The sequence below is a fragment of the Prionailurus bengalensis genome, chromosome C1 (assembly GCF_016509475.1).
Source record: "Prionailurus bengalensis isolate Pbe53 chromosome C1, Fcat_Pben_1.1_paternal_pri, whole genome shotgun sequence".
In the NCBI taxonomy this organism is placed as follows: domain Eukaryota; kingdom Metazoa; phylum Chordata; class Mammalia; order Carnivora; family Felidae; genus Prionailurus; species Prionailurus bengalensis.
In genome coordinates, this window is record NC_057345.1 from 155,195,883 (window position 1) to 155,220,822 (window position 24,940).

Here is a 24,940-nt window from a genome sequence, read left to right on the forward strand (position 1 = left end):
AAACTTACTCTTGCTCTAACCCTTGCCATGGGATCCAGTTGTGACCATGGTACTCTCTGGGCACATTTTTCATTTATTTCTGAATTAAACTGATCTTCCTTATGCCCACAATCCTGGATGTATTTGGTTTTCCTGAAGTCAGCTCCTGTGGATTATTCTGGAACAAAACACTTAATGGCATGTATAAATCTTTCTTCCTAGTTTCCAGAAATGACCCATGTTTTCCTCCCTCAACTCATTTTAGAGTGTGCATTTCACTTGCATTTTCACTTGCATCTGGCAAATGGGAGGGTGGTGAGTTGGAAGGAGAGTGATTAGATGTCTGTATTTGACAGACTTTTACCCAAAAGTAAATGCCTTCAAATCCTAAGATTATTCATGAGTAAAGAGATATAATAGAGGGGCGCCTGGGTGGCGCAGTTGGTTAAGCGTCCGACTTCAGCCAGGTCATGATCTCGCGGTCCGTGAGTTCGAGCCCCGCGTCGGGCTCTGGGCTGATGGCTCAGAGCCTGGAGCCTGTTTCCGATTCTGTGTCTCCCTCTCTCTCTGCCCCTCCCCCGTTCATGCTCTGTCTCTCTCTGTCCCAAAAATAAATAAACGTTGGAAAAAAAAATTAAAAAAAAAAAAGAGATATAATAGAAATATTCACTGACTCTAATAAATAGATATTTTAATTTACTTCCTGGAAAACAATTCCCATTTTTATAATCTTTCAGTTCAAATTTCTTCAGTTCTCATTCTTTTTAAAAATCTTTAACTTGGGGCGCCTGGGTGGCTCAGTCGGTTAAGCAGCTGACTTCGGCTCAGGTCATGATCTCGCGGTCCGTGAATTCGAGCCCCACGTCGGGCTCTGTGCTGACAGCTCAGAGCCTGGAGCCTGTTTCAGATTCTGTGTCTCCCTCTCTCTGACCCTCCCCCATTCATGCTCTGTCTCTCTCTGTCTCAAAGATAAATAAATGTTAAAAAAAATTAAAAAAATAATAAATAAAATAAAAATCGTTAACTTTTTCCTTTCTTCAGAGATAACAAATTATTACCAGTGGAAAGAGGACTGGACTAGGAGCCAGAAACACAGAGCTCTGGTCCCAGATCTGATGTTTAATATCTATACTCTGAAATTCTATAACCTTCAATTTTATCGCCCTTAAAATGAAAGAAATAGACCACATTCTCTCTAAAGTACCTTCCAGTTCTATACTTCTTCACATCCATATTAGTGGAATTATTGCCAGGCTGAATCCACACTTTCCTTTGAACAAAAATTCCATTCGTATTTTATATTCATTGACAATTTAAAATATCAGGATATTTTTCCTTAATGCTATTTTCATGTTTAGCCAGACTAACAAAATTTAAATAAAGGAAGATGGTTATTTTTTTTTTACTATTTCATTATATTTCTTTTTACTGAAGTAATTTTAAAATATTTTATTTTAGTTAATAATGAATCTATTTTTCAACACCCTTTTCTGAAAGATTATTTCTCCTTGTTCTAGAAAAAAGTCTATGATAGTCTAATGAACTGTGGAAATATTTACCTACTCTTAAAAAGCATATACCTGTATATCTTCTGAATTTAAAAGACTATGTTTATTAGCCATTCAAACTTCTCAAGTTTTTTTCTGTTATGGAATAATTAGAGGCATTCATTCTTGACCCTCTCACCCCCAACACACCAACTGAATTTCCAACTGACTTGGCCTTCTTACGCAGAAGATTCCTCACTAACATCCCTGAATTTAGTTTCTCTTCTTGCTTCAATATTTCAGGGAAGAATACGTTTTCTGTAATAAACCTTTCATTCTATCTTCCTTCATAAATTTGGGTGGCTTCATATGGAATCTGACTTTAAAGAACATCGAGATCAGTGAGGGCTGTGAAAGAGAGAGAAGCTGTCTGCGTCCTGTGCTTCATGCCTCTCAGACAAGAATCTTGGAGTTCTCTTCATCTTATGCAGTTCCTTCTCCACCCACATTCAGTCAAACTTCAGATTTGACTAAAGCAACTTCAGAAATGCTCAAATTATTTCCTCCTCATTCCATTGCTTCTGCCTCATTTTGGCATACATTGCCTCTTGTCTGGACTCTTATGATAGCTTTTTATCTATCTCCTGTCCTAAAGGCCCTCACATTTCAGACTTCTTCCATAGTATCAGAATAATATCTAGGAAATAAATCTGATTATATTGCTTTACTGAATAGTGTTCCTCAATGTTCCCTGTATCCTTACTGTAAAATCCAGATTGCTTAACTTGCACATGAGGTAACTCCACCCCATGGACTTCATATCCCCATGAGGTTTTACTGGATGTAAAGCCTGGGTAGGCGGCGGTAGTCATAATCTGACCTGGTAATAGTACCTAAAATAAAATTTTGAAATCCTAACACTAGCAGGAAGTAGAACCATGACTAACATTTTACAGTCTATATAGGTGATTTTAGTCACCATGCAAACAGGGTGTTTGCACCAAGTTGTTGAGAACTTGGACTGGACATCAGGTTGCCCCAGGCCATATTCTGGCTTCTTTACTTATTAATCTGTCCTTGGGCAAGAAATAAACTTCTTTGGGCCGCCTTGTGTATAATAAGTTTACTAATTGTTCTGATCCCAGAGGTTATCATGAAGATTGAATTAAATAATAAGATTGAGTGATTAGGTGAATTTGATCTTTCTGTTAACCTCAATTTATGCATTTTTTTTTCCATTTACTCTAAATTTTTCCCACACTTAAGTATTTCTTAAGCAAGTTTGTGCACCTAATTCTTTTATTTCTTTATAAGCCACTTATTGCTTATCTACTTGCACTAGTGTGCTAGAACTGTAATCTTGATGTATTATTTTCATATTAACGTTTTATAATACTTAATATTTTATAATGTACACTTCTCTTCTTGATAGTTCACTTTTCTTATTAAAAAACTTCAGCAAGTTGCCATTGGCCTTTGACATTCTATTTGACATCTTCTCCACTTTGGCCTCTATCATTTTTCCCTTATTAGATCTGCAACGCCATCCAGGTAAGAACTTCTACTCCAGTCCAAGTGATCTTTTCATGTATATTGTCCTGGTCTGCTTTGCTTTCTCTTGTAGGCCAGAGCCAGGTCCTGCTTAGGATTGGGCCTTTGCTTATGATTTCCTTTCCAATTGGAATACCTCCATTTTTGGCCCAGCCTTTAAAGCTTAGTCTAGGAGCGCTTGGGTGGCTCAGTCTGTTAAGGATCCGACTTCGGCTCAGGTCATGATCTCACGGCTCCTGAGTTCAAGCCCCATGTCAGGCTCTGTGCTGACAGCTCAGAACCTGGAGCCAGCTTTGGATTTTGTGTCTCTGTCTCTCTCTGCCCCTCCCCTACTTCTCTCTCTCTCTCTCAAAAATAAATAGACAATTAAAAAAACTTAATAAAAATAAAGCTCAGCCTAAGTTCCACCTCATCAAAGAAGTCTTTGTTCATCACTTCAGCCCTTTAACTTTTCATAAGCAGCAAAAGATATAGAATAAATAAATAAGTCCTTTGGAGTGGGGGGGGGCAAAATACACATCGTACTCTTGCATCTGTTGTTTATTTGCTATGGCCAGTGACATAGGCTGAGTAAAACCTTGGTTTCTTTTAAGATGAAGTTATTTATACCTCTCTGATCTACTTCCTAGTGTTGTTATAAGTGATAAATAAAATAAGTCACAGGGATAAAAAGTATAGCTTAGAGAATATAGTCAATACTATTACAATAATAGTATTATCATCACACTGTATAGTGACAGATGATAAGCATTGCATAACTTACAGAATTATTGACTCACTATGTTGCACTCCTGAATTGTTGACTCACTATGTTGCAAACCTGAAACTAATATAGTATTTTATATAAACCATATTATATTTACCATATTTATAAATAATTTATAAATTTATAAACCATATTTATATTATATAAACCAAACTTAAGAATAACGAAAATAAAATAATGGATATAAAACATTTATAAAAAATTTTAAAATATCCATTCAAGTTTGTCATTGTTATCACAAACAAATCGTATACCACCTTGCTACTTGCCTTGTATTGTTTTTGTACACTGCTGTCTTATGACTGTTACTGGGCTTAATACTGGAATTTACATTTCTACATGTTTGACTACCTAATTAGATTTTTAATTCTTTGGGGTCAGGGAATATTGATGGTATTAAGATCAAAGAGCCATACTCCCAAGTATTTAGAACAAATTATCTTAGAGGCATAAATAGGCTTGTACCTCCTATTAAAGTATAATCCCTACCAGAGAGGCTTATATTCTCATCCTAGCCACATGGAGACAGTGAAGTGAAGACTGATAGGGACACTCTTTAAAAGAAAGAGGATCAGTAAGGGAGTGAACAAAGCTGGTTGGTTTGTCTCAGCTTACCCATGTCTGGCTTGTTGTAGTCACACAGACTTCATGGGAAATAAGTAGAAGAAAGGCAGTATAGCTTGGACTCATGCCATTTTCTTTTCTGAAGGATAATTTTCATAAAATAAAATGCATATTCAATTGAGTTTTGACAAATGTAGTCTCCCATTGTCACCACTGCCCCAATCAAGATGTAAAACATCTCTACCTCCCCAGTGCCCTTTCCCAGTCAATCCATCCTGGCTCCAGAGACAGCCAGTTTTCTGATTTCTCACACCATAGCTTAGTTTTGCTCAAAAACTTCCCCTAATTGAACCCATAAAATATGCACTATTTTTTTTTTAGCATCTTTCACTCAGCACTCATTTTGTTGCATGTGTGAGTAGTTCAAAGCATTTGGTTGTTGAGTAATATTCCACTGGTTACATATATCTTAATTTATTTTTCCTTTACCTATTGATGGTCATGTGAGTTGTTTCTGGGCTTTGGCCATTATGAAAAGGTTGCTATGGACATTCTGGCAAAGGTCTTTTGTGTGTGGATATTTTCACTACTCTCGAGATTGTCAGAAGGCTGGATAAAAAGCAAGATCCAATGATATGCTGTTTTCAAGAGACATATTTTAAGTATAAAAATACAGACAGGTTAGAAGTAAAAGAAGAGTAAAAGATCTAGTGTAAGCACTAATATATATAATATATGTCATTATATTATATGACATTAATATAATATAAAGTAGACTTCAAGACAGGAATATTAACATAGTTAAAAAATGGTCATGTCATAAGAATAAAAATACTGATTTGTAATAAGACCTAACACTCTGAAATGTGGATAGCAAAATCATAAAATTTCAACATAAAAGAAGAAAAAATGGACAGAAATAAAGTGAGAAATATAAAAATACACAATTATTGTTAGAGATTTTAACAATCTTCTCCCAGTCATTGATAGAAAAATAGAAAACAAATTAGTAAGGATATAGAAGACTTGAATAATACCATCAATTATCAAACATGAAGATGTAATTGACATTTATAGGATAATACTTCCAATTGCAGAATATACATTTTTTCTTTCTTTTTTTTTTTTTTACACTCTCTTCAATTATACATGAAGCATTTATCAAAGACCATATGCTAGGTCATAAAGTAAGCCTTAATTTATTTCAGAGTATTTGACAAAAGGAGAATTAAATTAGAAACCAATAACAATAAGGTGTGTATAAAAAGGCAATTTTTTTTAGCAATTAAGCAACACATTCCTAAATATTCAATCCATGAGTCAAAGAAGAAATCATAAAGAAAATGACAAAATATTCTATACTGAATTACAGAATGCAACATGTTAAAAATCTATGTGTCTTGGGGCACCTGGGTGGCTCAGTCGGTTAAGCATCCGACTTCAGCTCAGGTCGTGATCTTCCAGTTCATGGGTTTGAGACCCACATCGGGCTGTGTGCTGACAGCTCAGAGCCCGGAGCCTGGAATTCTGTGTCTCCCTCTCTCTCTGCCCCTCCCCTGCTGGCACTCTGTGTCTCTCTCTCTCAAAAATAAACATTAAAAACATTTTTTTTTAAAATCTGGGTGTCCATTCCTTTTAATTATTCTTTATTCTCAGAAACTGATTAATTAAATTAACAATAATCAAAATAACATGAAAGGGGAGAGGCAGAAAAGCAGACTGAAGGTTGAAAATTATAGGAATCATGCCTACCATCAGCCAGTGTTTTTATTCTACTGCAATTATATGAAGTCACTGGATATTGCTTAAACTAAAAGGAAAATATCCTTTCAGTGTCAATAAACAGAATGCTAAATAAATATTTTGGCAATTTTTGGGGCACCTGGGTGGCGCAGTCGGTTAAGCGTCCGACTTCAGCCAGGTCACGATCTCGCGGTCTGTGAGTTCGAGCCCCGCATCAGGCTCTGGGCTGATGGCTCGGAGCCTGGAGCCTGTTTCCCATTCTGTGTCTCCCTCTCTCTCTGCCCCTCCCCCGTTCATGCTCTGTCTCTCTCTGTCCCAAAAATAAAAAACGTTGAAGAAAAAAAAAATTAAAAAAAATATATTTTGGCAATTTTTCACTGATAAATCCCATATAAGGGTATGTATGATGCTTCCATTTCATCCAATAACACAGTAGCAGAAACAGTCTGGATAGTGTTTTTTTTTTTAAATGTTTTTATTTATTTTGGGGGGTGGGAGGGGCAGAGAGAGAGGGAGACACAGAATCTGAAGCAGACTCCAGGCTTCAAGCTGTCAACACAGAGCCCGACACAGGGCTTGAACCCATGAACCACAAGATCATGACCTGAGCCAAAGTTGGTTACTCAACCGACTGAGACACCTAAGAATCCCTGGATTGTGTTAATATTGACAGAGATTATAACTAAAGAATAAGTTAATCAGTGATTAAAAAGTTGAATAGACAACGAAGAAAAGTTGTGAAATCTTTCTTCTGATATCTGAGACAAAACCATCTGTCTCTGATTTCAGTTCAATCTTTAATGAATATAACCAGTCTGACTAAATAATCTATTGGAAAGCCCTCTTCCAAACACAAAACCTATAATTTTAATTAGTGTTGGTTATGGTGACAACACAAGGGAAAATGTTTGCTCAGTTCCATAAAGAATAGTAGGGGTTTTATTCTAAATCTAAGTCATATCTTTTAATTTACAAATCTTTTATTTGGAAGACTGTTTTCTTTGTAGAACTCCAAACATTCCTCCTCCCCCACCTCCTCCTCCTCCTCCTTCTCCTCCTCCTCCTTACCTCTTTGTCTTTCTTACTCTCACTTTTGCTCTTTCTCAATGTGTGTCTTTTATGAGAAACCAAAGAATATTCAGTTTGAAATATGCAAGCATGATTTGAACTTTTCAAAAAATGTGTGAGTCATTTCTTGCCCTTTGATAATTTCCAAGTGACGAGGCTGCTTTTACAGATCAATCCCTTGCTTTAAATGATTTCAGTATATTTTGTTTGGTTGGGAGTGAGAAAAATAAATGGAAAATGTCATTCATGAGTATGAGCCTGCAAATGAATATGTAGAAGGCAAGTGATTATTGGGGGACACAGTATGTTTTCCTGAGCCTTTTGCCCTTTTCCCTTCCCAAGCCTGCTGTTTTTCCTGTTTCAGTTTACAGATGAACGTGATACAGCAGTGTGGTGGGATGGTAATCACACGATCTGACATTTGTGGCTTACGCATCTATGTACATGGATAGAAAGCTATTCAAAAATCCAACCATCTTGTGAGCTCTAACTACACTTTTACAATTCACATACATGAAGTTATATAGGGAAACTTTTAAACATGGAATGCAAGAAATCATTTCATTTAAAATACCCTTTCTTCATTCATTCTTACAGGCAAAAATTGGTATTTTCAACGTTTATTTATTTTGGGACAGAGAGAGACAGAGCATGAACGGGGGAGGGGCAGAGAGAGGGAGACACAGACTCAGAAACAGGCTCCAGGCTCCGAGCCATCAGCCCAGAGCCTGACGCGGGGCTCGAACTCACGGACCGCGAGATCGTGACCTGGCTGAAGTCGGACGCTTAACCGACTGCGCCACCCAGGCGCCCCAAAAATTGGTATTTTAATAATGTTAAGAAAAAGAAGAAAATGAATAAGCAATGTCAAAATGCTTTGCTGTTCAAAGAGTATATTACTTCAAATGATCTGAATTCATTCCAGCAGCAACATTATGCATTTGACCAGGACACAAATCACCCTTATTTAAAGACAGAGGAAAAAAGAAGGAAAAAAAAGAGAGAGAGAGAGAGGAAAAAGCCCTACATGTCAGGAGACTAAATGAACTGAGGAACAGAGTGCTTAATTCTATATTCTTTCTCTTTAAAAGGCAGTAGGACTGATTGGAAGTAAGGGAATTTACCAGTGAAGGTAGCTGGCAACATGTTGAATAGACAACAAATGCACTCTTCACCCGTGAAAGCAAGCGAACGAAAAGTTTTGTAACAATATCTGTTTTGTAGCTGTATTTCTCAATTGATGCTGTTTTTAAACTGGTTTATTTTTAAAACGTGCATCATGGTCAGAAAGAGTATCTCTTTTTAAATCTTCTAAAATTTCAACAAATATTTCTAGGCATCAAGGATAGGCAACATTTTGCCTTGTCTACTTCTCTGACATTGAGCTGTTTCTAGATGCTAAATTTGGCTGCTGTATTTTCATATCTGTAAGGCTGTTCCTGGGTCCGCCCTACAAATAGCCATCCAGGTTTCGAGTTTTCCAAGCAGCAGAGCATGGCTATCCCGCCTTCGACACCCCCGTTCTGTTCTGTGCCCAGGCTCGGGACATTGAGTGGCAGTGAGCTTTCCTTTATTCCCGGTGTGACTGTTGCTTCTCAGGGTCTGGCTTGGGCTCTGATCTTGACATTTATGTCACAGGTGTCACCGGTGAAACTGCTGGGAAACCAGATGGCAGGCCTAACTGAGGTTGGCAGCATCTGCTGTGGTACTCATTGTCCCCGCTACCTGCTCTACTTTCTTCTTCCTGTTGATGTGTTATTGTCTTGTGTGGTTTCAGTCTTTCAGTATTATTTACCTTTCTACAGGTCTTTCCAAATATGAATTCCTTTCTGTAGTTCTTTCCATGCATTTTGTCCCCTTGGAACCCCATCACTCAGGAAGCCTCATGACTTGGCTGCCTTCTTTGGTCCTTCAGGGGACTTTTGCTTAAATGTCACTTCGTCAGCAAGAATTTTCCTTGAGCACCCTATTTAAATTTACAACACACCCTTCTCCCTGGCCCCCTACCCTGATATTTTTCCTTCCCTTTCTTACATTATCTTTTTCCATAGCAATTAGCAGCACCTGCTATATTCCATGTTGAGCTTACTCGTACATAATCTGTATCATTATGTAGATTTATATCTTCTATAGAATATAAGCTTCATGAGGGCAGAATTTTGTCTGTTTTTTGTCCTGTGGGTTACTTACTATATTCTAAGCATCTGGGAGAATACTGGCTCTTAGAACTTTTAAAAAAGTTGCCCTTTTTTATTGTTAAATAACAAATTGCATTGCAAATTCTGAATATCAGACCTCTTTCTAGCTTTGTATCTGGTCTTACTCCTTCTGCTTAGTACAGTGTTATGTGTAAGAGCTTTAAGGGCATAGGGAAAAACTGGATAAGGTGCATCTGCTGTGTGTGTATTAGGTATTTTACTTATCTTGTTTTAATCCTCACTATAGTCCAAGTCCTTTGCCTAAAGAAGCACAGCTAGAAAGTAGCAGAGTAAAGATGCTAACTTTGGAGCCATGTGGCTCCAAAGTTACTGCCTTTTCTTCAGAAGCATGGTGCCCCCAAAATAATAGTAAGTCAACAAGAGCCCCTCAAAATTGATAATGTTGCATAAATCAGGTGTAGCTACAAACTGAGTGCCAAAAATGATTGGTTAAAAAGAGAACTGTAAATGAGCTCCCTAAAAAGATAAGCAACAGCAACATCAAAAGAAGCATATCCAAAACTATTTAGAGCCCAGCACCCTTGACTTAAGTGCCTGGACCTCCAAGGTAACTAACTTAAAAAGGAAAACATGTAAAGACACCTAGGTGACTCGGTTGAGCGTCTGACTCTTGATTTCAACTCAGGTCATGATCTAACGGTTTGTGAATTCAAGCCCCGTGTCGGGCTCTATGCTGACAATGCAGAGTCTCCTTGGAATTCTCTGCCCCTTCTCTGCTCATGTTCTCTTTCTCTCTCTCTAAACAAATAAATAAACTTAAAAAAGAATTTGAAAAGGAAAACATGTATCTGGACACATATTTTGACATGTTCGCTTAAAAAAATATTGTTTACAGTGTGAAACCAACAAAGGCAAATAGATTCTTTCTTGATCATAAAGAGGCAAGAAGAACTCTGCAGTGTTTTCTTACTGTAGTCCAAGAAAGAGTAGTTAATTGTATTTTTAAAACAAGCCAGATTTTATTTGTATGATACTTTTTTACGAGGTCTTCTTTTTGATCTCTTTTGATCTAGTGATACAAATGCAAATTAGGTCTCATTTTTAATTCAGTACCATGTATGTATGGGGAAACCACATGGTGCAATGAGCCCCGGAGACTAGAAGGTGGTCAACAAGTCCAGACAAGTTCCCTGCCCTCATGGGGCCCACAGCCAAGCAGGAGAAGCCACTAATCAGGGAGATAACATGTTCTTTCCCCCAACTTATTTTGGAGAAAGAATCTTCTGTTTCGCCTGGCTTCTAAGTCTTTACGATGGTATACATAGCAGATATACTTTTTCCTACTGAAAATGGTAAAGCTTTACCATTTTCAGTAGGAAAAAATATATGTAGATATAGAAATTATCTATCTATCTATCTATCTATCTATCATCATCTATCTACCTATCTATCTATCTTCTGGTGTTTATAGCATTACCAAGTATCGAGACACTACCATATGACCAATATGTGAATAGAGTACACACTTACTTGTTTTTGTTGACAAGCATTCATCCCTCCCTTGTTCCAGTGATAGCATCCCATCACTACTTTTAAGGAATGTCCCTATACCACCGCCATAATCCTCACTGTTCATAGGTTTTAAGCAAGGTTTCCTTCTAGTTCCAAGGGTGAGACATTTGGTTTAGGGGAAGCCAATCAAAGCACAAAGCACAGCATTACCTAGGACAGAGCGATTACTTCAGGGATGGGCATGTGACCCAGCTGGAGCCAGTGGGATGCAATGAGAGTTTTTCTGTGTCTTATGCCTATTGGATTTAAGTCTGGGAAGTTGGGAGGCTGCAGCTGCTATTGAACCTTACTACAAATAAGGGTTGAATATCTAAAAAAGCTATCACCATGGAAGTCAGAGCCAAAGAATGCAGCATAACTAGGTAACAGTTATGGTAATATCAGCTGTATTCCAGAATCATTCCATGCCTAAAGCTAGCCCCTGACAATAAAGCTTGAACTAATGAATTTCCTTTTCCTTTTCCTTTTCCTTCCTCCCTTCTTACTTTCTTTCTTCTTTCCTTCCTTCCTTCCTTCTCTCCTTTCCTCCCTCTCTCCCTCCTTTCTTTCCTTCCTTCCTCTTTCCTTTCTCTCTCCCTTCCTTCCTTCCTTCCTTCCTTCCTTCCTTCCTTCTTCCCTTCCTCCCTGCCTCCCTCCATCTCTCTCTCCCTTCCTCCTTTCCTCCCTTCCTTCCTTCTTTCTTCCTTCCTTCTTCCTTCCTTCCTTCCTTCCTTCCTTCCTTCCTTCCTTCCTTCCTTCTTTCTTTCTTTTCTCCAGCCAGTTTGAGTCACTCTTTTGTCTCTTGTAACCAAAAGAGACTTGCTAGAGTAACTAAAAAATTCTTTTTGGCTCTATCTTCTCCTTGCTTGTTTCCAACAAATACATTTTCTAATGAAAATGATGAACCCAGAAAATATCTTGATTTAATAATTAGGACCGTTTCTGGATATAATTGGTACCACCGCCTAATTTTTATTTAAATCTTTATTTCAGGCTTTAATTGCATGAGCAGGTGTTTCTTTTTATGACTAAATAAAGTTCACAGATTTTTGGTGTCAGACTTTGAGTTTGAATCCTGAATTCATGATCTTAGGTGACTTTTTCTACCCACGGTGTACTGCCTTTCTTCAGTTTTCAAATCAGGATAGTGAAAGAATATATTTGATAGGATGTGGGAAGGATGAAGTGATACCATATATTCAGACATGTTTGCCCAGTCAGTCACTGGCAGATAGTAAGCCCTCAATCATCACTATGTCATTAATTGAAAGACTGGCATTTAGGATTTCACTAGCTGTTCAGTTTTCTTCTGGCTGCTTTTCAGCCACTAAAATCATAGATAAAATAAGGTTGATGTCCCATTAAGGTAATTTCATTTCAACAGAAACTTTATTTGTATAGCACAAAGACCATCTCTTTGTTGAGTTAGCAAAGCACTATATTGGATATCAGATACTCTGGGGCTAAGGCTAATGTTAAATTCCACTGTCCGTAAGACTTTCATTGATATAATTGCTGTTTTATGAGTTTTTATTTTTAACGTTCATTATTTACTTTCTCTTTTTACTCTTAATTTCAATTATTTGTATTGATGGAATGATTTCTGGCATATGAAATTAAAAGCATGAACAGAAACTTAATCTGTTAGCAAAATTAATTTTTGAAATCAGCAAAGTCTTAACGTTTCGTTCTAAGAGCCTGTGGAAGATCAAAACTCCCATTAGTGAAAAATTTGGGCGGCTTCAAACACACGGCTCTGTGTACGTACACAGAGTACACGGAGAGAGGTTTCTCTCTTCACAGTTCCCCCGCCCTCTAGTGGTAGTTATAAAAACGCCATTTTGTAGTCCCCAAACAGGAAATGCCTGTTCTTACTTCAGTTACCAGAATCCTTTTACAGGAAGTTAGGTGTGGTCTTTGAAGGAGAATTTAAAAAAAAAAAAAAAAAGAAAAGAAAGAAAGAAAGAAAGAAAATGAAAAAAAGAAAAAAAGAATGATGGAATTTTAGCTGCAGTCTTCTTGGTGCCAGCTTATCAATCCCAAACTCTGAGTGTAAAAGATTCTGCAGGGGTAATGTTTTAATATTCTTATTATGCTTATTCTCTGTGATGCTTCTCTACCTTTACAGTACAATCCTTGGGGGAATCTGCAGAGGACCACTTTCATTTTGAAGCTGCTGGCTGCATGTTTTAGCATGTCTCTTCTATTAGAGCATACAGGCATGGCAGTTTCCTCCATGGAGTATGCATGGACCTTCTTCATGCTTATGTCTGTTGAGGCATGAGGGTCTCTGGGGATGGGTGAGGTAAAATAGAGATGTTTTGGAGATAGTGTGATACTGAGAGAGCAGTCTGCTAGCTGGTGGCTGAAAGGTCCTACTCTACTTCAAAAAAAAAAGTAGAAACGGTACAGTAGCTTATGTTATTTTAAATTTCCCTGTTTGATTTGGCATATGCTACAGAAATGCTCTGGATATTAATACATTTACTCTCAGAAAATGCACTTCATATAATTAAATGGCAATTCTCATTGCTGTAGGATGGGGGTTAAAATGGATGGATATTTTAAAAGGAAGGAAAAATAGGTAAGTGAGCATATACAGATGGCATTCAGGAGTTAAGATTTTGGTTGTATGATTTCAAAAATCATAGAAACTCTTGCCACTGGTTCAGAGATAACATTCGGAATGATTGGTGTGCTCTGTTAAGTTATATATGTTAGTCTAGTAAAATAAAATTAGAATACAGTAAACCTCCATTTATGTTATTGCAAAGACCAACAAAATAGGAGTTTGTTTAAAAGATAAACTATTTTACACTTGTTATTTTTTCCAGTCCAAATCTGCTATTGAGATTTTTATGAAATGGGCACTATTTGAGAAAATGAACTATTTCTACAGTATTTCCTAAGGTGTTGCAAATTTGTTAATTTAAGAAGCAATTATACTAGTTAGCAGCAGGTTGCTAAGCCTGGGGGGTCCAAGATCCAGACCTCTGACGTGGATGACTTCCTGCCCGGTTTGGCAGGAGCTGGATCCCTTCCTGTGCAGCTTCCGAGCAGTTCCAAATGCAATCGGGCATCCCCCGCTCCTTCCTGTTCCTTTGCTTTCAAGCAGTATCTACCTATGTTTCCATAGCCTGGCATTTCAGGATTTCCAGAGCTCTTTACCAGGTGCGTTGATTTTGAATAAGCTATTAAAGGTGGAAAAGTAGGCCAAAGGGAACATGGAAAAAAATGGAGAGATACATGCAAGATCCTTGCATAGCCCAAGTTCTATAATTTTGGGTGATTATTCATCTGTTGTTCTGGATCTCTGATATTTTTTTTCAGAAAGGATGCTGAAAAAGATGGCTGCCAAAATATTCATACAAGTGAAACAGCAAGCACAAACCAGTATCCTCCATTTCTGAGCTCGAAATTGGATATTTTCACTTAAAACATTTTGGGAGTGGGAAACTAGATTACCTCATAGACATCTACTGGATGTGGAAGACAGATCTCCATGCAAGCAAATGAATGCGTGCATGAGAATCCCCTGAATGCCAAATACAGCTTCCTTAGTAAATATTACAGACAGATTGGTTTATATATTTTATCTCTGTATCATGTAATTGTCACAGTTACCTTTTATCCTAATGACTGTTGCTTCTCTCTCTCTCTTTCTCTCTCTCTCTTTCTCTCTCTCGTTTCCATAGCACTTTTTTATGCAAGGAGCTAAACAGTGATTAAAGGAGCAGGATGAAAAGATGGCACAGTCAGTGCTGGTACCACCAGGACCTGACAGCTTCCGCTTCTTTACCAGGGAATCCCTTGCTGCTATTGAACAACGCATTGCAGAAGAGAAAGCTAAGAGACCCAAACAAGAGCGTAAGGATGAGGATGATGAAAATGGCCCAAAGCCAAACAGTGACTTGGAAGCAGGGAAATCTCTGCCATTTATTTATGGAGACATCCCTCCAGAGATGGTGTCAGAGCCCTTGGAGGACCTGGACCCGTACTATATCAATAAGAAAGTGAGTTTTTAGACACGTTGTCTTTACTTCCCCCACTTCCTAACTGGCTCTGGGCTAGTCACACAGATGTCTGGTAAAGAATGATGTGCCTCTTCCCCTCTGTCTGAAGTATCACTAGGATGCTGAGTGGGCTTGAGCATGTAATGGACCCATTATCCTACAAGTCTTTTGGAAGCACTCATCTGAACCTACAGTCCCGGGACAAAACAGAACTAAAGAAGCATCATGTAGTTGATAACTGAGGAAGGGCAAAAAGTCTATTCAGCTTACGGTACAATGAAGCAAAAAGTGAAAACAAGGGTTATATTATATTATATTATATTATATTATATTATATTAATTTCCAGGAGCAGTATCTAAATTCATTTTTACAATCTCAACCTCTAAGTAAGTTATTTTGGTCATCAGCAGGATTATGCCTTCATACCATAGACTGCCCTTCCGATGGCTCTCTGCAGAAGAAATAATAGTAGGTGACTTAAGTACCCCCAAAAGAATCTCATCCAAAAACACACCTGGAAAACTCTGAAGTTTTCACGAAAATTGTTATCAAAATTAAGAAGTAATCAAAGCCCCATTTTCATGCTTTTTGCGAATTATAAATATGGTTTTAAAATACTGCTATCAAAACTTGATAAGGATGCTAAGAATTCCTATGGCATCGACTACATTTTTTTTTCTCTTTTAAATGCTCGGATCACTTACCAAATTTAGGAAAGTTAATAGTGCTCAGAAAAAGCACCTATCATCGTGTTGCATGTTGATAGTGTATTACTATAGTATTTTATAATGCAAAATTTTAAATAATGGTCTCACCTTTTTCCTTAAACGTTCTTAATTTTAATACTAAGATCCTAAATTCTGCCTTATATGTTGTGTTTTCTTTTTCAGACATTTATAGTATTGAATAAAGGGAAAGCAATCTCTCGATTCAGTGCCACTCCTGCCCTGTACATTTTAACTCCCTTCAACCCCATTAGAAAACTAGCTATTAAGATTTTGGTACATTCATATCCTTTTTCAAACAGTTGCTTATATGATTTTGTTCTTTGACTGAATTATTGAGCTGGGAATCTTTTTTTTAAATATGTGTGGTTGGCAACATGATGTGCTCTTTTTTTCTTTCCTCTTACTCAACAGTTAGCATATTGCAAATGGGATCATAGGTAAGTGAACCTGTTTTCCTCATCTTCTTGAAGTTCGCCTCTCCCCAACTTACTACATCTTTCTTCTCTACTCCTCTGTGTCCTTCTAAATTACTTGTTACATCCAAGACTTCTTCATTAATGTTGATCATGTTGCAAGGCTCTCATTTTATAAGTCTTCATATTTTACAATGGTAGGCAATGGGTAACCTCCATGAGCTAATTTTCCTTACTGCTTTCATATTTGGAAACTATATACATAATCTGAATGGAACAATTTTATATCTTTTTGGTCTGAGTTGTACTACTTTCTGCTTTTTATTTCAGCACTTGAAAACTTTGAGTTAGTAAATGTTTATAATTGTAACTGTATACACACTGGCCTTTCAAATATATCTCCAAAAATTTTCCCCAACAGCATCCCACTGATCTTCTTTTTTCTTTCTTTCTTTCTTTCCTTTCCTTTCCTTTTTTTTCCCTTCCCTTTATTTCTTCTTTCTTTCTTTCTTTCTTTCTCCCTTTCTTTTTTTCTTTTTCTCACTTGCTGCCATGTTTTATTCAAGTCACATGTCCTGCTACAATTTTGTCTCTCCAAAGGCTTATTGTCTGTCAACCCATATACATCCTCATTTTATTCTTCATTCTCCTTATTGAAGTCACTACTTCTAGAAATGAGATTGATGACACCTTGGTGGGAGATGGTAATATGAAGTTAAATAGAGTAGTTGTGAATGAGAGGTTTTATTTTAGGTGAGGGATAGTGGTCTGACTGATAGCCAGCCCTGAGAAAACCAGGAGGCAAAGATTTGGAAGACTTGGGCTATGCCAGGCAGGGACTTTTACAGGAAGAACACTTAAACCTTGGGATAAGGATTGATACACATCAGGAACCAGAGGTAAGATTCCTGAAAGGGAAACGGAAATCTAAGCAGAGTCTCAGAGCAACTTTTAATGTTATTTCTTCTTTAGAAAGAGTCCATGACATGATAAGGCTTTCGATGTGAAAGCTCGCTACCCCCAGTAGGCTGAGAAAATGTTTGAAATAGATAAGGTAAGGAATTCTGAAGATAGGATAAACTTGGTACAGGAAACTCGTTTCAGTTCTGGGTGGGAGGGCTGTAAATCATGTCCTGGGACTTGACTGGCAGTGTGGTAAATGATGTTTTCAAAAGCACAGCATTTTAGAATTTAGTCTCCTTTTAACATCTAGTTCATTCCCCTTCTTCCCCTATGTCCTTTGCATAGACATCAACATATTTTAATCTGAAAAGCTTTAAGACTTAATACTTTTTTTGTGAATTATCTAAAGCAATATTTCCTTACTTCTGTTTTTCAAGAAGAGAACCCAGTGGTATGGGGGATAAAGATCTATGAGTTAGCATTAGAAATGAATAAAAAGGGGTGCCTGGGTGACTCAATCATTTAAGTGTCCAACTTCAGCTCAGGTCATGATTTCATGATTTATGAGTTTGAGCCCCACGTTGGGCTCTACGTTGGCAGTACGGAGTCTGCTTCAGATTCTCTGTCATCCTCTCTCTCTGCCCGTCCCCTGCTATTGCATTCTCTCTCTCAAAACTAAATAAATAAACATTAAAAAAAGAAAGAAATTAATAATAAAGTTACTATTAGATTTGGGTCTCCTGAATTATAAGCCATGGTCTATTATTATGTTTTGGGTATTTGTAATCTTTGCACTAAATAAACCTTTCCATAAATTATTTATTATATTTTTAAATAACTATATGCCCTTTATATAAACATTTTTATATGAAATTATGTGAAAACTCAAACTTATGTCTAATGCTGTGTTAAAACTAGATACTGGGAGAATAAGTGTTGAATAAATAAGTGACTCATGAAGCAGAGGTTGGAGAATTATACGCAAAACAAGTAACAAAATGGAGGGTTTGAATAGATGAGAAAAAATTGATTTTGTCCTGAACCTGAGTGAGGAGACAGAATTAAGAAAGCCCAATATTAAAGAAAAAAATCAGTTTTTGTTTTAACCATTTTGTGTGGAGATCATGTATTTCTTTGAAAATGTCATGAAAGCCATCATCTAACTCCAAAAACTTCTATGAACTTAGGGAACCCATGAGTCCTAATTTAAGACCCTTTGAGAAAAGAGACTCCTGGTGGTAGAGGACAAGGGCAGTTATAGAAGTTTCAATCAGGAAAAAGAAAAAAGAAAGAAAGAAATTTCAATCAGAGAATCTGGGCATTGAGGACATAGATTATAGTGGGGGCTCTCTGGCTCTCTGGGAATCAAGACACAACTTGAATTTGAGGGTTTGCACCGGCTTCCTTGAAGAAACAAAACCCCGGGGCAGAGTTGTTCAGAGGACTGCAGTGATGTGAATTGCAATGTGAAGGTAGCCAGGTAAATTTATGAGATTTGCTAAAGTGAACGATAAGAAGCTTATAAATGGCTGATAAGCCGCAAATGTCTTCCAATGTAGAAAAAGGTAGACTCTTTAAAACCTCTAATTACCTGAATAAAAATACTATATTTCACATATCTCATCTTGGAGTACAGATAGAAGAAAAGAAAAGGCAAGTGTACTAATAGTCTAAGATAAGTTCTTCAGTCTTTTGATGACAGTGACATACTTGATAGGAAAGCCTAGTAAACTTTGATGTATATAATACTGTAGTGTTTGCAAGTGATTCGGTTAGTGATTTTGTCTTTTATTCTTCACAACAGAAGCCCTCTGCTCAAATCCTGGTTTTCTGACTTCAAGCACATGCCTTTTGCTGTAAGGTAAAAATGCTTGGAGATGGTGATGGTGGGTTTGGGCACAGTTAAGAGGTCATTTGTGTATTTATTATCATTAACTTCTAAACAAGAAAGTGCCCATTCACAATAAAGAAAATTGTATTTTGAGCCTAGACTAATGTCTCTATTTCCGAAGAAAATCCTGTCTTGTTTCTTAAAGAGCTGTTATCTTCATTAGAAGCTGTTGCATATCAAATTAGCTTTGTTTCTTGACTTTGGCAGAATGAGAAGTTATACTTATGCTTACTATATTTGCGCCAGGGTGTATTTTAAAAACTGAAAATGCTTTTGATATGCCTAATATCTTGTTTTGATAGTTAAATAAAATATGGTTATAGTTTCTAGATCATAAACACGTTTTTAAAAATCCATATTCCTAAAATTCTTGTCAGAAATGTGTTTCATGTTAGTTTTTATTATTTTAGCTACGTATGCTTATTCCCTTTTATTTTTCATTTGTTACTCATTTGTTTGTTCATTTGAAAATATTTTTTAAGTACCTACTATATGGCAGGTGTTCTTCTGGCATTGGGATGCAATACTGAACAAAACCAAGTTCCTGCATTAGTGTAGCTACATTTGTGTATATGTGTGTGTTTGAGAGCTAGATCATATGTCAGCTAGTGATAAGTGATATTAAGAAAAATAAAACTGTATAAAAACAGAAGAATGGTAAGGTACTGTTTTAGATCATATGACCAGGGAAGTCCTCTCTAAAAATAGAGCATCTGAGTAGAGATTCAAAGGAAGGGAGACAGTGAGAAATGGAAATGTAGGGGAAAGGTAAGTGTAAGGAGAATAGCAAATATGAAGGCCAAGTATGAAGATAGAAATGCACCTGGTATGTTCAAGAATCATCAAGGAGTCCAGAGTGGCTGGGACAGAGTGGGAAAGGCAGGGTGTAGTAGGAGACGAAGTCAGTGAGAGTGGAGAGCAGGAGCTGCAGCTGTAGAACATGATGAGAACACCAACTTCACTTTGAAGGAGATGCAGAGTGATGGCTGAAGGATTTCCAGCAGAAGAATATCATGATCTGACTCACATTTTATAAATACCACTCTAGCTGCCGCATGGAGAACAGACTACGTGGAGGGAAAGAAGACAGATCGGGGGCCTTCTGCCATGATGAAGGCAAGGGATGCTGATGGCTTAGTCTATGGTAGAAACCATGAGGGTGGCAGAATGGCATCAAACTTGGATGTGTTTTTCAGAAGGGCTAACAGGATTTTCTGAGCAGTTGGATTAGACGTGAATATATTTTTGAGATGGCTATTAGTCAGTGGAGGAGTTGAGTACATAGATGGATATGTAAGTCTGGAGTTCAGAAGAGGGCTGGGCTGGAGATAAAACTGCAGGAGACAGCAGTATTCACATGGTATGTAAAGTCATGCCAGCGACCTGTGACACTCCAAATCACACAGCTAGTGTAGACTGCTGGTGATTCACACAGAGTAAGAAAATGAAAAATAGCTGTCGGTATCAGAAAACCTGGATTCAGACCCCGCCTCAGAAATTTACCTATTGCTTTATGACCTTGAGCCAAGTTATTACAACTGTTTTGAATCTCAGTTCCTCAATTTATAAAATTGTAGTCAAAATTCATACACTAATGCTAATAAAATATATGATAAGTACCTGGCCTCATGACGAGCACATAGTAGGTGCTTGATGTGTGGTTGCTATGATAGCTATTTTGGTTGCAGTAGCTACCATCCAAGCAGTAACTACTGCAAGATTAGTAAAGGAAAACTCTCATACTGCCTAAAGAATTCCACAAAGAATACTGTATAAATCACTACTCGCTCCCAGCTTCACTTTGCAAACAAAATGTTCATATAGCACCAGAGTTTGGAGCTGTAAGTGACTAAAACACAATCTGATTGGTTTCAACCTTCTCATTTTGCAGACAATTTAATTGAGTCCCCAGACACATTTGCTCCCTTTCTAAGCCTATATTTTATATCAGTGACAGAGCTAAAACTTCAGACCAGGTCTTCTGACTCTCAGCCGGGTGCCCTTTGCATTTTCCACCTAACAGAAGACTCTCAGGTATAACGTACTAGATTCATTGCCAATATTGCTGTCTGTATGCATTCCAAAGGTTATTCTCAGTGGCTAATTCATTAACTAACAAGTAGACTTTTCCGCTCATTCAAAAATTATATGCTATTTATGTAGAAATAAAAAATGTTATGGTTTTCCATGCAAAGAACTAGGTAGATCTGTAGGAGAGGAGGGGAGGAAACTTATGATTTCCATTTCCCCTGCTTGTGATGCTCAAAAGTTACCACCCATTATCACATAGTTAAGGAGATGGTTAATCATAGAATGAAACAAATCAAGAGTTAAAAGTATATATGTGACATTTTGTCAATATTTCTGCTGGGCTAGAAATATGCACTGATATGTAGAAAGAGGCCTCTCCTACTCTGCTCTGAATTTTCCACTTTTATGTTAAAAAAAAAGAAAACAAAACAAACTCTGACATCAAATTGTTTTCTCCCTCTAGTTTAGAGTTAAACATTCCTCTGCAACTTCTCCAGATATTATATAACATTACAAAGTCCCTGAACAGACTCATAAACTATGTCTTTCCCTTCTTTAAGAATAACAACAACAACAACAAAAAGCAAAAAAAAAATGGGTCGCCTGGGTGGCTCAGTCAGTTAAGCATCCGACTTCAGCTCAGGTCATGATCCCACTGCTCATGGGTTTGAGTCCCACATCTGGCTCTATGCTTGCAGCTTGGAGCCTGGGCCCTGCTTCAGATTCTGTCTCTGTCTCTCTGCCCCTCCCCCACTCAAGCGCCCGCGTTCTCTCTCTCTTTCTCTCTCTCTTTCTCAAATATCAACTTAAAAAAACACTAAAAGAGGAATAATAGAATGATTTAATAAAAAATGATTACTAGTAATAAAAATAATTATATCTTCTAAGGGAAGTATTAAGACTATATTTATGTAAGAAAACTGATCTTCACAGAATTAACTTGCTGGAGCCCATGTGGTTGGTAAAGGAAGCATCTGGTCCATCTTTCATTGCTTTAAAGATCATGTTACTCCATCCTATCTACACAGAACTGAGGGTAGCGATGTCAATATTTTAAATATTCAGGTTCCATGTCAAAGGCTACATAAACCATCTTCAGTAGAGACTTGAAGTTTCATTTAATCATATACACACAGAAAATATTTTATATTTGCCAACTGACAGGTTAATATCAATCAAATCAAAGATTAACACATTTTCATCAAGGTATAAATAAATTAATAGAGGGGTGCCTGGGTGGCTCAGTCAGTTAAGCATCTGACTTGAGCTCAGATCATGATCTTGAGGTTCATGAGATCCAGCCCCGCATCGGGCTCTGTGCTGACAGCTAGGAGCCTGGAGCCTGCTTCAGATTCTGTGTCCCCCTCTCTCTTTGCCCCTCCCACACTCATGCTCTGTCTCTCTCTGTCAAAAATAAATAAACATTAAAAAAAATTTTTAATAATAAATTAATAGATGTAAAAACTCCTTTTTCCCTGAAATTATATAAGGTTAGTCTGCTTCCATTTTATTTTATATTCCAAAGCTCTTAAGGAAATATTGTTTTGGGATACATTGTTGTTTTGAAAAATATACTCTAGTTGATGTCTTGGCCTGTATATTTAGAAAATAATACAAGATTTACAGGTTTTGTTACTAGTTCTTGCCCCTTGAAAGCCCCCTTGATGTGGAGTTTCTATACTTTTTCAATGTGTGGTATCACCAATGCAAAACCCATACCTACATTTTTTTCGTATCTGTATATTTATTATGATTATCTGAAACCCTACAAAAAGTCACTCACCAAATTCCAAGAATTTTAAAAGTATGTGACTGATAAAATTAGTCCATAGTGATTTTTTAAAATTGATGAATAATGACACACCCTATTTAGAGATACCTATTAAATCAAAAGCAGAAAACCTAAATCTAGTTATCTTTTGTTTTAAAAGCAAAATAGTTTACGGGGCGCCTGGGTGGCTTGGTCGGTTAAGCGTCCGACTTCGGCTCAGGTCATGATCTCACGGTCCATGAGTTTGAGCCCCGAGTCCGGCTCTGTGCTGACAGCTCAGAGCCTGGAGCCTGTTTCAGATTCTGTGTCTCTCTCTCTCTCTGCCCCTCCCCTGTTCATGCTCTGTCTCTCTCTGTCTCAAAAATAAATAAACGTTAAAAAAAATTTTTTTTAAAGCAAAATAGTTTTATTTCCTTTCCTTTCCTTAGTGTCTCTCAGGATCTCTAACTTAAATGTATTTTTTATTATTAAAAGGATAGTCAGGTAATGTGGAAAATTCCTGTTTGAGTATAAATGCTTTATTAATTGTGACTTATGGGACAATAATCATTTCTATTATTTGTTAATATTGAAATATATATTTTACTTCATTATTTAACTAAATTCTACCATTTTAAAGAGTAAATAGGGGCACCTGGGTGGCTCACCCAGTTAAGCATCTGACTCTTGGTTTTGGCTCAGGTCATAATCTCATGGTTCATGGGTTCGAGCCCCACACTGGACTTTGCACTGGCAGTGAGGATCCTGCTTGGGATTCCCTCTCTCTCTCCCTCTCTGCCCCTCCCTCACTCATTCACGCTTTCTCTCTCAATAAATAAATAAACTTTTAAAAAAAGTGAATCTTGCTTAGCTTAAAAAAAAGGGTACATATTTTTTAAGGGTCATAAAACCATGGCTCAGGTTATTATGTGACATAAATACCACGAGGCTGTTAATTTCTACCTTATGTTTGCCTTCTGTCCTTTCTTTCAAAAAAAAAAGTGTAGAGACTTTTGTACTCAATATATTTGAAGACAGATTTCATGCTGTATTTTTATCCCATGTCAATCAATACATCATCGAAAATCATTAGAAAGGAAAACTGTTATTCCGTTTAGTAATAAATGAGTTGCAAAATTTATTTCATTCAATAGTCAACTGACTGTGCAAAATGGCAAGCATATAGTGGCGAACAGTACAGACATGGTATCTGCCCTCCCAAAACTGGCAATGTAGTAGAAGAAAAGACCAGCATTAAAATTAGTCATTGCAAGACTAGTAAAAGATGCTTCAGGGATATACAACTGGTAGACCTAAACAGGTGAGGTACTATGGTGAATAAATTTCTACCAAAAATCATTTTTAAAATGAGTACTGAAGAACAAGTATGAGTTGGCTATAGTGCGGGAGAGAACATTTCCTGGCAGAAGAGGTGGCGTTTGCAAAGACCCTTCTTTGAGAATGAGAATATTACATTAGATGATCTAAAACAATTACAGTAATACAGGACTGGGCAGAGTGAAATCAAGAGTAAAGAATACAGGGGCACCTGGGTAGCTCAGTCAGTTAAGCGTCCAACTCTCGATTTCGGCTCTGGTCATGATCTCACCATTTGTGAGATCAAGCCTCGTGTCCAGCTCTTTGCTGACAGGCAGGACCAGCTTGGGATTCTGTCTCTCCCTCTTTCTCTGCCCCTCCCCAATGTGCATGTGCACAGGCTTTCTCTCTCCCTCAAAATAAATAAACATTTTTTAAAAAGAGTAAAGAATACAAAATTAGAGGAATAGACAAGGGCTGGACCTTCTAGAACCTAGACTGTGTTAAAACATTTGATCATCATCCCAAGAATAGTGGAAAGCTATTAAAATTATCTGAATTGCATTTACATGGGTCATTTTGGCACAGTATGCAGAATGGATTGAAAGGAACTAAACGTGGGTTCAGAGAGACTAGTTTGGAGGAAACTGCAGTAATCTCAGTCACACTTGGTGGGCACTTGACTTTGTAGTGATATGGGGATGCAAAAGTGCACTGAATTCAGTGATAGCAGATAGAGTTGATGGTACTTGGTGCTAAATTGGATGTAGAGGTCTAGGGAGAGAGAAGAATCCAAGATTGTTTCTAGGTTCTGGCTAGATCATGGGATATTTTATAAGATGCAGGGAATCAAAGGTGCAGTCCTGGGTGGGGTGGTGGAGGGGGAAAGGCACTATGAAAAGATATTTTTAGTCCAGTTTTAGAACCCAAAATCTTGTAATTATTTTGAAATATTAATGAGATATGCAGTGCAGATGTCATTTGAACACTTGGTTGTGTAGAGTTCAGAAGAAAGGCCTAAACTG

At 37.4% G+C, this 24,940-nt stretch overlaps 1 protein-coding gene across 4 annotated transcripts in view; it reads left to right on the forward strand.

Moving 5' to 3' along the window:
* LOC122481402 (sodium channel protein type 2 subunit alpha) overlaps nucleotides 1–24,940 on the forward strand; it is a 139,305-nt gene that overhangs the window by 38,170 nt on the left and 76,195 nt on the right. For 2 of the 4 annotated variants that reach the window (XM_043576932.1, XM_043576931.1), the window contains exons 2-3: nucleotides 14,564–14,881; nucleotides 15,773–15,891. In XM_043576932.1, coding sequence (XP_043432867.1) covers nucleotides 14,615–14,881; nucleotides 15,773–15,891 — 386 coding nt within the window. In that variant the 5' untranslated portion in view covers nucleotides 14,564–14,614. Of the gene's footprint in view, nucleotides 1–12,835; nucleotides 12,939–14,563; nucleotides 14,882–15,772; nucleotides 15,892–24,940 lie in introns of those variants that run through there. The other 2 variants (XM_043576933.1, XM_043576934.1) reach the window with 2 other exon arrangements.